Source organism: Amia ocellicauda, chromosome 18 (genome assembly GCF_036373705.1).
Source record: "Amia ocellicauda isolate fAmiCal2 chromosome 18, fAmiCal2.hap1, whole genome shotgun sequence".
Classification (NCBI taxonomy): Eukaryota; Metazoa; Chordata; class Actinopteri; order Amiiformes; family Amiidae; genus Amia; species Amia ocellicauda.
In genome coordinates this window covers 9,213,074-9,227,127 of record NC_089867.1, presented here as the reverse complement: position 1 = coordinate 9,227,127, position 14,054 = coordinate 9,213,074, and the positions used below count along the sequence as shown (strand labels likewise).

The following is a 14,054-nucleotide window of genomic DNA, read 5'->3' as shown; positions in this document are numbered from 1 at the left end:
AATCTGAATTCTGCATTTCTGACTTTTTAAAAAATTACACTTTGTTCACTTTTTTTTTCTCTTCCAAATGCTGAAATTTCAGATTTTTTTTTCATTTTCAAGCCATCATTTCTATGTATTTTCCACACAAAAAAAATACGTTTTTGGTAAGATCCAATTGGCTGTGAAAAGAATGCTCAGATACCTGGTAATGAAGATATTTGAATATGCAAAACACTTATTTAGACAGTCCACAGAAAGATGCAATAATATGGCAGTGTGTGGAGACGCTCACCATCGCTGTGCCTTCCAGACATCCCAAATAAGAAGTGCCGATTAATGGTGGTCTCTGGCCTCGCCAGCTATTTGATGCCCATTAAAGGCTAGTATGGATAATGGTAGTCAACAGTAAGGGAGTCTGGGTAGGTAGAGGGGGCACCAAGCAGAGTAATTGTGAGGCACATGATTCTGTATCACATGTCATGTGCCGTTAAATACTCGAGAACTGCAGTAGACAGGGAATTTTCAGGCAACAATCTCATGTATTTGAAGGAGGGATTCTGAAGAAAGTCTACCAGAAACAGAAAGAGGGGTATTATGTCTCTTGTGAAACATCCCAGTCCAACCACAAAGTTTCTACAGAAAAGGATAGTTTTTAGTGGGAACCACAAATTAAATCCTTCAAATAAAAGCTACTATGATAAACAAATCAACTAAAAGGAGGCGGGTGGGTGGGTGGTTGGGAGGGTTAGGGCAATCTAAATTATCACTGACGAGAAAACAAGTTTGTGAAACCAAGAGGAGCAGCACAGAGAGGAAGATGGCGTTAAATGGAAAGGTATGGGAACTGAGATAAAACAGAGACAGAACATAAATCAACATAATGCTGTGATAAACAATACAATTACGGAAAAAAAAAAGAGAAAGAAATTAGTTTCAGAGAAAGTCTGTAGAGCACCTATAGAGTTATGCCATGTTTTTCATTGTAACTTTCAACCCACAAACTGTAACATGTCCAGAGTGCGCACACGCACACACATACAGTGATGATGAACTCATGGCCAGGAGTCTCAGTGGAATCTTCTTTGTATTAATTATTTCTACGGTGATCAGAGCAATGGGGAGATAAATAGTTGCAACACTATTTCCTGAAACACCCCACGGTAACATCACTGGAAGACTGTAAAATATTTAAATTAATATTTAATAAGTTTCCTCAAAACAATTGTATAAAAACTACATATTTTTACTGCAATGATGCAACAGCCTAGTAGGCCAATACCTTAGAGAGAACAGCAGTAGAAAACAATTTAAAAAAAAAGATCCCTACAGTGCCTTAACTGTGCCAAAAAGGAATTGTGAATCTGTTACAGATAGAAATATGTCACTCTTATTTGGCAGACACCTATTGATGTCCACTTGTTTTATGTATGTTTAAAGAGCTGTCAGAAATGTCAGTTTTCCTTGCAGTGTTTCTGTAACAAAAAAAATGAACTGCTAGCCCCTGTTATGAAGATTTGTGATCTGTGTTTGCAATGAACTCCTCTGATGTACACTTCACTGTAGTAATATATATATTTTTTTTTACGGTCTGGGAGTTGTAAGTAAGGTAATGGAGGTTATTTTAGAGCTCCTCTGGATATTGCATAATAAGCACAGCATGAGTGCTGGCTGAAGTGCGAAAAATAAAACATAAAATGAAGATTACTGAAATATTTTCATCACATTGCAAACCATAAGTCTTTTTGAAATTAAAGCAAAAGCAACAGCATCCAGTTGTTAAACATAACCAATTTTGTTTTTGAAGAAATAAACATGAATGCTATTTAGCTGGAGGCGAGTTGGTGGATTAAGTCAGGGATATAGGATCGGCAAAGAAAATGGTTCCTATAACTCAATTCACCACTTCGTAACCAAATCACCCCTGCACATTAAAATGTATGGAATGACAATGATTTCCCTTTTTGTTAAATGTGTGTTCGTGACGTTATTTGTAATTTATAAAATGACATGAAGCATGTTTGGACAGCTCTTCAAGTGAATTATCTTAATCTGGGACCAGACAGTTGGCCACTCTGACGCTCACTCATAGCATTTGGAATAGGTCTCTTTGAGGCAGGGTCTCATTAAGGGCTCTGTGCCACCCATGTGCTTACCTTGTCATCCTGCGAGTCGGGCTGCAGGAGGCTGTGCTGTTGAATAGCCATGGGTGGTGGCAGAGGGACAGAGTCTGCTCCTTCCTCGCCCTCCTCCTCACCGCAGCTCTGCATGCCTGAAGACGAGGACTTGGACAGCGTACCGCTGCTAAGGCCTTCATTTCTCACTCTCTGCAATGCAACAGAAAGAGGCTTCTTCATTTGCGTTCCACACATTGAAGGATAGGTGCAGGATATTTCAACCTATCACTGTGCAGCTCAGAAACAGGGAGGGGATGTCACCCTGTAAACTAAGTTCATGGTTCCTGGAGAGGAAGACTCGGCTGTGATTTTTCTGTTGCTATTTATGGAAAGGAGCTGTTCTTGAAAGAGTTCACCTTGAATTGTACTCGTTAAAAAAAAAACTAAATTAGCAACACCATAAAAGTTGCACCACAGGATTGAGGTGTTTGTTCACTCTTCAGATTCCAAATAAGCTTTTCCATCACAGTCTCAGGCTTATAAAAGGCCTTTTAGTTCATTATTTCATAACAATGCTTAGATGTTTCAAACAATACCACATACGAGACTTTTCTTCTAAATCCTATACCCTCGTTTCTACAGATGCAAATCATATGGAACAAAACACTGCAAAAAAAAAAATCCTACAGCATAAAAAACAATCTAGGTAACATAAAAGAGCATCTAATTAATATCTGATGGCAAACCAGGATTTTGGAGTTTATCAAATACATATATGTATAAAAGGATTGGAATGATTAACCATTAAAGGTTTTAATTAAAGATAGTGATCTGAATTCTGTTCTGGGAACACATGCACAGAAAAAAAAAAGAGCAAAGATTTGGCACAAGTGGGGATAACAAAATCTAGTTTCTTTAGAGATGGCTAATCGGATGAGAAGTCCAAGGATATATCATGAATCAAAACCTTGAGAACTCACCCAAGGACAATCTATTTTCGTTGATATGGAAGGAACTATAAATGGATGACCAGCAATGGCTAAAACACCACTTGCTTGCCCTCAGAAAATGAGATGCATTCCTCTCTCAGTCGACTTCTCACTGACCTCTTCCACCGTCTCATCCTGTGGCGTCGCGGCACTGTCGTCCGAATCCTTCTGGGAGCCCGCATCTGCGCTCTTGCGTACATCTCGGCTCTTCTTGTGTTTGTGGGCCAGCTTCTTGACGTGGCCGTCGGCCTTCCCACTGCTGAGGCGGCGCACAGGGCTGGTGAGCCACTTCCGCAGCGTGTTGCCGGGACGCTTGGGGCCGGGGGAGCTCTGGGAGCCAATCCCATGAGGCTGCAGGGAGGTGACCGAGGCCGGGGGGCTAGCATCGTTGCTGGACACTGAGAGGGAGTCTGAGGACAGAGAAGAACGTTTAATGAATACAGTGCAAAATAGCAAGAAAACAATAAAATAAAAAAAGCAGCTGAGAGTTTCAATATGATTTTACACTTAAGACTTCCGTCGGCTTGATTAAAAAACAGGGCACACAGCTCCAGAATTACACACGAAATAGTGATGAATTATGTACGGATTTCATTTAATATTCTCTACAACAAGGTCACCATTGATCTACTTATAGCCATACACTCTGCTCTCCTCCCTCTTTGATCTAGTAAAGGTATCCGAGATTAACAGCCTGTCCGAGTGCTTGATGTTGGCGTATCTGCAGCAGAGTCAGCTGTGGGCTGTAAAAGGTCACACTGCCCCCACTGATAATTCCCACAGGAATCGATTTAGGTTCGCCAACTTTAGGTCAGCCTGGGAAACTTCCTCCACCACACACGGACACATCTGTTCAACTGTGGCCAAACGCACAAAACAGAGATGGGAAAATATAAAGCAGCTTTACCAGATTCCATCCACAGCACAGAAGCATCTCATCTTTCTGAATAAGTTTAAGTTAAGCCAAGAACTTGCTTTGTCTTTGATTAAAAATGTCCTCAGTGACAGTGAGATAAACTTGGTGTTGAAAGACTAAAACAAAAACTTCAGCCTATTATGCAAAATTACTTTCAATTCTCTAGAACATGCTTTCACCAGTTTTCTTCACTTTGCTGAACTTAAGTTGGTTTGAAAGTATAAGCTTCTGTAACCTACAATTTCATCTACAGCTTCAGAGTACATATTGATTTACTGCCCAGTGAGGAATTCAGTTACTTTTCAATGACTATAGTTTTGCTAAATCTGCTTTAGGTCAACAAATGACATACAAGCTCCAACATTCCTTCCCGATCTGAAAGAAACACACAACGCTTTGGCCTACTTTAGATTTTATGAGCTTTCTGCAGTGACATTTGTTTGACATTAGCATTTAAGATATGAAAAAATAAAAGTAGTTAACTCCGTTCATCCCATGGCCATTCAAATCCACTCTCCTGATGAATTGTACTACAGCCAACTAAGAAATCCTTCATTGATAATAGCCAAAACCAATCTAACAATTAAGAAGCTGATTGGATGCAAGGGCTCAGAGGACAATGATTCTTTGCTCAATGCAGTTGATGCGTGCCTTTTCAACAACATCATGTACAGCACACCCCTCTAGTCAATGCTTTTTAATACAAAATACAGCCTTTTTTTTCTGTTAAATAAAACAGTGATATGAAAGATACATTGCTTTTGCAGCTGGTCGCCCCCCTCCCCTAATATAAACCATTAAACCAGGCCAGTCACTCTTCCATGAACTAAACTCAGGCGGAGTCAGATGACCTCAGTCTGTCGCTCCCCCGGCGAGTGTCCCCTGATGAAGTCACAGTTCACACAGAGTACAAGTGAAACAACATTGGGCTGCTGCTTTTCACAGTTTACTAAAGCCTGTTAACATCCCACCTTATGCAGCGGGGAAATAAATGAGACTGAAATAAGCCCTGCTAGAACACACTCTTGATTCTTGTATCTACACTTCATTTCTCTACACTTTTAGCTGAACAAAATGAAAAAATACGAAGCTAAAACATAAAACCAAACTTCTTTTTAGAAATATACATATTTGTAAGAAAATCATTCGCCATTTTCTTTCTTGATCACCAGCTAGAAGTTCATGACCCTGATACGTGACTACAAGTAGCAGCTCAATAATAAGACTAGACCGTTCAGGCAGGGGGAAGCAATGGCTTTTAATTGAACTTCGCATTTCAGGGCAGAATGTACTAAATCAGGCTGATCCAATGAACTAAGCGTACAGCTGCCACCTCAAGTAAATCCACAAAGAAAGAGCTCTCACTCTCAAGCTGAACGTGTCTTGTGGTCACATTTAAATTCAAGGATTAGTGGTAAACTGTGCACTCTAACAAATATGTATAAGTCATGGATAAATGCTCAATATCAAATTCTGGGAATAAAAAATAACTAACTTGCTCCCAGCTGCAGTGTTTAAATGTATACATGAGTTTAAATGTGAAAATAAATGCAGTTTCACAATCTTGATCACATTTAACATCTTTGTAAAGTGATTTAGTGGGCTTTGCGAAACTCCTTACTACACAAATCCAAGGGGAAAGAGGTCGGTGACCCACAAGTGCTTTTATCACGGGAAATTGGGTTGAAGCTAATTAATTACAGCATGCATTAGTTTCACTGGCTTAGAGAGACCTATATCTAGAAAGAAGCAATATGATGAAGGCCACGTGTTCGTTCGGAGCTGAAGAATGTAGGGTAAGATTACGTGCACAGAATTAAAACTAAACAAAACCTCCCACCGAAATAAAAAAATTAAGCTTTGATTATATCAAGCAAGAGAAAATCCAAAATAGAAATGTTTAAATGACGGCCTAACATAGCAGTAACAATGGAAATACTTAGTAGGCATATGTTGAGTGAGCAAACAACAAAACAAGATGTAAACCTATGCTATGAAAAGTTATGAAAAGGTATCCTGGGGAAAAAAACTAAAAACACTAACAGTTGTTCTATGGACTTTTACAGTTTGAAACAGCAAAATTCATCTGCACTGGCTTCGGTTTGCAGGACTCACATTTCGTGCAATAACACCCTTCTACCTTGTTTCCTACTAAAAACCAATAAACCTAATCCAATGTTATACTTTCTGATTGATGCTGGTTATTTATGGATCACTGCTGCTAAAACTAAGTTAAACAGTTAAAGGGTTTGAGGTTTGTTTTGGCTTCATTCTCAAATCCTTCCCCACCCCGGTCTTCGTGGTAAGCTGTGCCGTGTTGGGGTAGGCTGGGTGAGAGTGGACCCGACCTGGGAGAGTGGACTCTGAACACTGCGGGCTCTGTTCCCTCGGAGGCATTTTAATAGCAGGGCGAAGTGAAGTGGGGATTTAACTCCCACCTGTGGCATGTCTGAAAACAGATCCATCCCCTTTCGGTACAAAACACATTTTGTGCAGCTCTGTGGCAATACCTTTGCTCCAAATATTCCCATCACACTGCTTCCAAGAAGTCCACACACAAATTATTGACTGAATTTCACATTGCGGACAGTGCTGAAGTTTCCTTCCAACACACAGCACAAGGCACACATGCTCTAGAGTATAAGGAAACTTTTCTTGCATGAATTTGGTCAAAGGAGAATATATTGCGGAGTGTTAAGTGATGTCAATGACAGTTTGACATAAGTGAAAAGAAATTCCACACATTTAATGAGTATTGATTACATGATGAAGTTAAAATGAATCTCGACAGCCTGCACTGACACTCATGCACTGTTACAAAGCAAATGAGGACGATCTGGTTTTAACATACACGGAAAATGGAAACTTGTTTTCTCCTGACAGCTGCAGAGTGAGCATAAACCCAGACTTGTGTTCCTCTCACAAGATTACACCAAAGAGTGCCAAGTGAGGAGGTGAGAATGTTGGAGGAATGGTGTGTGCCAAAAGATATCGCTCTCTGCGGCTCAAGGGTTTCTGTTAACAAGACAAGCTGGAGATCGGGGGAAGGTAAGGAGCCTGGGAAAAGATAAACAACTTTGGCTGCTGTTCAGCGCATAAGGAATTGATCGACACGCCAGCAATGCAGAAAACCACACAGAAATGGCTGCTTTTAGGCAACATATTATAAATTATGTTCACATTTATCTCAAGCAAACTGGATCAGCAACATGCAGTTAAAAATAGTTGTTTCCGAACAAGAAAATGAACAGAATAAGCAAAAGTCCAACACTCCAGATTTACACACAAAAAAAAAAAAGTGAAAAATGCTACTAAATTGAGGAGAACCAGGCGTGTTGGAGCCGTGTTGGTTGGCTGCATTCCTGTGTGTTCCTGCCCGCAGTCTGGGCTTTCACACCGTACCCCAGGAATCTCATCTGACCAAACGCCACAAGAATCTCCCGTTGTTCCTCCTGAACACTGAACGTTGTGTCACATGGCTGAGTTAGGACACCAATGCAAGTCCTGGGTCAAGTCCTCTCTGCCATTCTTAACTCAACCACGGGATCTCAGCTGTGAATCATAGAGTCCCTTCTGGTTCAACAACTTCTGCTTGGTTTTAGCTCCGAGATACTGGTCCAACTGATGCTGGTCAACGTTTGTCTCAGTCTGGTTAATATTAGCTCCCAGTGCGTAAAATATAGCATTTCAACATTACAAGGACAGAGGTTCCTTTAGTTTTTTCTCAAGGTTTCAAATAACCTCCGTAAGCCCCCGTGTGAGGTCTTCGAACTTTAGTTTCCAGGCCCTTGAGGTATGAAGCTTCTGCTGTGATCAGTACTTCAGGGTGTCACATAATACACCCTATGTGGAAGTGCCCTGACTTCATCTGTCCTCAGCCATAAAATGAATAACATTCCCAAGATAAATACCCTTAAATACTGTTAAGGGCTTCCAAACACACTAATCTGAGTTTTGATTTCATTCTTTGTTAGCATTTAAGTATCACACGGGTTCAGACATCTGGGCAAAACATATGAGAACATATATTAGCACAATTTGCTTACTATAAACCCGTCAGATCTTCATAATACACACAGGACCGTGTTAATATCAAGACTCATGTAACGATTCATTCAACTTTCTCCTCAGACAGAGGGTGTATTTTCTGTAATTCGATTAGGGGAGCTGGCCTTCTTCCATCAACAATAATGGGAAAAGGAGAGGCGTCAGGTCCCGGTGGACAAACGCAAAGCATGGCTGCCCTGCTGCACAGAGCATATCGCTGTACACATTAAGTACAGGAGGGACCATTAACCTCCTACCAGGGGTGCAAAGACACATCTGGAGATAATTCCATATAAGAGAACAATACACCGAGAAATACTTTAACCCTGTGCTCTCATCAGTAATCCAGAGCATCAATGCAGACCGCGATTTTGTTCATGTTCCAATCTTAAAGGCTTCATAAAACAAAAACAACTGAGGAGGGGGGATGGCATTCTAGGTATAAATTATCTTACACTGTGACTTAATTTATTGTGTTGGTTTTTTTATTACTATTATTTGATTGCTGCATTGATGCATTATCCCGCTAAGAAAATGTAAGAAATTCTTATACATTTGTATAGTTTTGTTTTCTTTTAGTAGAAAACCAATGGCATTATTGAACATCAATCTACAAAAAAAACTAAGCAGATGCTGTAAGAATCCCTTCAAAACAAACCAAGTGGAAATTAATGAGGTAGGGGATGTCTCGATAGCCTTTGAGTGGTGGAAGGTCATGGATGTAAACATTTTTCTCAGCACTCAACTGGAAGAGTCACGACCGAAGAATGTGGGGAATTTTCCTTGGGTTCCAGAGAAGAATTAGGAAGGTCTTTAATCTCTTCAGGGTTGTCCATTGCTTTGAAGGAAATGGATTTCCATGGAACCTCCTCTATTCTACAGGTCTGAAGATGTAGGAGAAAATGCCAGGAATTCACTTTGTGCCGCTCTGATCCCAGGGGGTTTGCCATCTTTACTTCAAAGTGACAGTGTTGATTGTGAAAAAATGTACCTAAATGCTATGGTGGGGTGCGGTTCACAACATGCTATAATTTCCTTTATAAACCATATCACCTTGATTATACTGCAGTAAAGGAGCCAGACCGTTTTAGTAACTGAATCAGAACATTGAGAAAAGTCCCGGGACATGTTCAGACAGATTATATTGCGAGTATAGTCTTTTGTTAGCTAGTGTACTTCACCAAAGTGTAACTACAAGCTATTTAATGCAAAGCCTAATTGCAGAACCAAAGGCAGAAATGTAAAAGCTATTTGTTAGAGATTCTCTGCACTTGAGGAGAAAATAATTTGAAGTTTTGTTAAGTCAATAATACCGCAATTACCAAACAAAAAATAACAAATTTGCAAAATACAGTGGAAAATTGCAAGAACAATCATTATCATAATAATGGTACATTTGCTTAAGAGAAAAACAAATAAACATAGCAAAGAAAGTAAAGAAAACAGGAGATTAAAAGTGTGCAAGTAGAAGGATGGAAATGAAAAATCAGCACTAATCATGCAAGTGTATTTCTCCCTCACATACCAAGATCAAGAATCCAGAACTTGCAGTTGTCTGTGTGTCCGGAAGGTGGATTCATATGGAAAGCAGAACTCGCCGCAAGGAGTGACTGTATTCCATTAGCCATCAGCAGTGTTCACAAATTAAAACATGAGAAACTTTCAAATGCTATTTAAGAACCTCCTTATACTTCCTTTCCAAGAAAACAAGGGGAAAAAAATAGTGTATCGTAGTAAAGTAAGTAAATAATGTGTTATATTTGCTAAGTAGGACAGTGGCTGTTGGCTTGAGAAGAAAGTTCCTGCAGTCAGACCCCAGCTGCGCGTTGGTCGCTCTGAGTCAAGGATGCTCTCCTTCCCTAATTTTTGAGAGCACTGCTCCAAGGCCCAGCCTCCCACCAGGGAATATTTGGAAGCAGAAGTTGCACTCTACCGTAGTGTGTGGAGTAGCGGGGCAAGAGTTTTAACCCTCACAAAAACAACACTTGAAGGCTTAGGTTACAGTCTTTTTTGAGGGGTGTGTCGGTATATCTTTTTTTCTGAAAGTCAACAGCAGAATTGTTTGTTATACTCGATTAATTTATTACAGAATATAATTCTCTTGATGAAGAATATTACCATAGCTTTTAAAGTAAAAATGTACGTGATATTTTTCTATCTTGTGTATTTATAAGGTCTTATACTCTTCTGAATTATCCAAGTTATTCAATAAGAGATTTGAATGTGGCCTTCATGCCCTCTCATGCTTTGGGATTTAGTTTTGTATTTCAGCATTACTTACAAGAGGTTAGAAATTAGAACCGGCATTTCCCATGTGCCTGTTTCTTTCAACATTACAGGTAATTTTAAAGAAAAGGCTTGAAATAGTATTTTTCTTATGCACAGATCATTAAACTTACTCTCCAGTTGACATTTTACAAAATTACACATTTCTGACAATGTAAACAATCACAGGCTTATTTGTACAAGTTTCCTCAGGACCACTTTAGCTGTATTCAAACGGGATCCAGTTTCTGGGTATTGAAAATTCCCACACAAAGGCCTGCCTGTTTCTCCAGAGTTTTTCCTTCTCCAGGTTGGCTGGGTCAAGGCCACAGGGAGAGGCTGACAGTGCCACTTTCTGAGCAACACACGGGCATGTTTTCGATGGAGACTGCACAACTGCCATACAAGAGATTGTGGACTCTCTCAATCCTGCATTTCACTGTATGCAAGTTTAAAGTAATGACATTATTTGTGTGTCACGATTGGTTGGCAGTCTTTTAACATGATCCTATCTCTGATGTCTGATCAATGTAGAGGCAAACCTTTATTGTCACTACAATTAAAAGTAAAATGCAAAGCCTAAAATTATTAAAATCAATGGAAATCCAAGGGTTAAAAGGTTATATAGATGAAACCAAGCAGAACAAAGGGACCCCTTCCTTTTTGTAAAGTATATGTCTAGAGTCTGAAGCTTTCGAAGCTCAGTGCTGTCGAGCGCTCATTTTCTTTTGAGTCTGGGTGGTTCAAGTGAATAAAAGGCCTACTCATCAAGGAGGGAATGGCAGACACCCACACCCATGACTTCAGCAGAATGGGCTGCCCACTGTGCCAACCAAACCACAACACAAACACCAGAGGCACACACACACAATCCTTTGATGACAACTCAGTTTCTGCTTAAGGAGCCTTCTTGATTCAATAAAGACTTGTTTTTCCCCTTAAAACCAGTCACGCAAAACAAATGTGTAAGTGCCTGTGTACGTACATGGAGCTTTATTCCATTTTAGTGAATGGGGTTCTACAAAATAGGTGCTTAGACCACTGAACAATTGCTAACAGAAGAAGCAAGAAAAGAAGTGATCTCTATGTTGAGACTGTGAATGCTGAAGATTACAGACATCGGTACAGCTCTTTTCTATTCAGGCGGCACAGCTGTATGAAAGCAAACACCACTTAAGTTGTTGTTCTAGTAAACCTCACTAAGAGATACAACCAAGCAGCATCGGGGAATCTTTGAGAGATCTATGATTTCCGCTCTCAAATATTACTAACAAGCATGATTATATATAAGAGAAAGTAAATTTGAGAGTTTACTGATTCTCTTAAGACTATTTTCTACCAACAATGGAAGAATGACCCACAACTAATTTAACAGGCTCTTTTCTTTTCCATAACAGGCTAGTTATAACGAAACAAAAACAAACCACAGAGAAATTGTAAGGTTATAACATGCTACTTTTAAGAATAAAATCCAGGGAAGAAATAACACTTTTTTTAAATTATTATTTGTAATTATTTGTAATTGCGTCACAAAAGCTCTGCAGCCAATGATGTCAGCCTCTAGGACAGACGAGCAACACAGAAAAAGAGAAAGGGTCTTTGTTTTTTGTTTATGTCTTTTATCATGGAAACAGCAGTGCATTACACATTCTCATGGCTTCCCTGCTCAGCTGTGGAAAGTAAAATCTGGCAGCAAAATAAACCTATTAGATATCAGAGACCTTTTTCCTGGGAGCAACAGAGGAGAAGATAAGGGGTCAGGAATCTGTTATGAGGCCAGGATTTTGATCCCGGTAACTCTGATCTCATTTCAAGTCACCGCAGAGTTTGAGACAAAGTTCAAACAATGAGAAGGGAAGGCTATATTATTCCGTCTGATGGCAGACCGGGAGCAAAATAAATCAGGGAAAATAAATAGGCCGAGGAGGACGTGCCAAAGCGTTTAACAGCCCTTCGGTCCGTCTGCACACAGATGCTGTTCTGAGGAGGCATTTAGTAAAAGAGGAAACAGCTGAATGTGCTTTCACCTTTTATTAAGACGTCTACTGTATTCCCTGAGCTTCTGAAAGGTGTCTGAGAATAACACCCTCGCTAAAATTAAACCAAAAACTACCTTTGCCTATTATTTTGACTGGGAACACCATCTGGTTCGGGAAGAGCACATGAATCATCAACAGACTACTGCTGTGACTACTAACAAGAAAAAGGTGAAGTGTCTCCCCTCAGCAACACCTATTGCCATTTTTCAAAACCACATCCAACCTTAGCTGTCTCCAGAGATGGAGTAGCCGCCCAAAAACAAGCTTCAACATAGCCCCGGTGCTCCAAGGCTTTCCTGCACATATCAGAGCTCTTACCTTTGTGGTTAAAGATGCCCTCCATCTCCATGCTGCTGCGTGAGTGGGCGATGCACAGGGTGCTGCAGGGGACCAGGCCCTCGGCGGCCGGGGAACGGTCAGTGGTCCTCACCAGGCACCAGTCGGGCTTGTCGTGGGGCCTCTCCAGCACCTCCACGGTCTGGCCTCTGCGGACCGTCAGCTCGTTGCTATTGCTGGCCATGAAGTCATGGATGACCACTGTTAGCTCACAGCCACCAGACAGCTTGAGGGAGAGGGAGGAGAAAAAAAAGAAAAAGATGTTAGTTATTTCATGTAGGACTGTAACTCAGTTCAAAAGCAGACATTTTAATGATGTGTGTGTGATCAAATAGGCACTCTTTCTTCTCCCCAGTCTAGGAACAGACAATGAGCTGGCATCCAGACACATGACTATGCGCCAATCTCTAACAGGAAACGTAAGGCAAAGCTTTTCCATGGTTTGATGTAGTTGTCTTTGTCCCTGGGAACATTGAAAATTGACAAAACTTGTATAATTTCCCTCAGACAAGGTTTTTCCATAGGAACTTTACACCAGCTGGTTAAAAAGTACGGTACTTTTTTATTTATTGATTTATTAGAATGGAAGGTTTTCCATTTTAGTTTTTGACTTTGTAATTTGTATATAAAAAAGGCCTACTCACTCTCAATAACAGAAAAGATCATGATGAAGGCATAAAAAAGACATTTATGTACAAGTATTATTTTATCTTAATTCAACAGAACCATTCACTCTTTCGGTAACCTGCAGAACCATGAGGAAGGATTAAAAGAGCTTTACTCATATTTTGATCATAAGAAACTTGCAAATATGCTATTAAATATCATTCTAAAATCATATTCTAAGAAAGTCTTACCACTCAATTAATGGCACATTTGAGCTGTGCAGGTTACTCAGTAGATCGTAAATATAGAAATGGCACCATTAAGCACCTATATTGCAAGGCACCCCTAGTCCAATGTCAGAGTTGCTATAGTAATGCATCTTGCCACAGTAACAGGTAAATGTCAAGCTATATTAAGAGACTTCATGACAAGAGTTCTCAGAAAGCTTTACCACAAAACTTTGTCCTGCTCTTTATAGTTTGGAAAGATTGTATTGCAAACCTTCAGAACAACATTAAACATATTTTACCAAACAATATGTATTCCTCCAAAGGGATTACATTTCATTTCATAATACATGTATTTACAGTGTGCTCCCCTGCATTACACTTATATAACATATAAACTCTGGATTTCAAAAATGTTTTCAAATAATCCTAAACAAACTGTACAGTAAAATATAACACCTCCTACATATTTGTATTTTGTGGTGTGCATTATAAACTGTGAAACCTCATACTCGTCAAAATAAAAAATGCTC

The 14,054-nt window shown here is 39.9% G+C and overlaps 1 protein-coding gene across 9 annotated transcripts in view; it reads right to left on the bottom strand.

The window, feature by feature from the left end:
• The window catches only part of triob (trio Rho guanine nucleotide exchange factor b), a 148,360-nt gene that overhangs the window by 14,972 nt on the left and 119,334 nt on the right, over positions 1 to 14,054 (bottom strand). For all 9 annotated transcript variants that reach the window (XM_066690422.1, XM_066690427.1, XM_066690426.1 and 6 more), the window contains 3 exons: positions 12,671 to 12,914; positions 3,203 to 3,495; positions 2,136 to 2,306 (listed from right to left, as the gene is read on the bottom strand). In XM_066690422.1, coding sequence (XP_066546519.1) covers positions 2,136 to 2,306; positions 3,203 to 3,495; positions 12,671 to 12,914 — 708 coding nt within the window. The remainder of the gene's footprint in view (positions 1 to 2,135; positions 2,307 to 3,202; positions 3,496 to 12,670; positions 12,915 to 14,054) is intronic.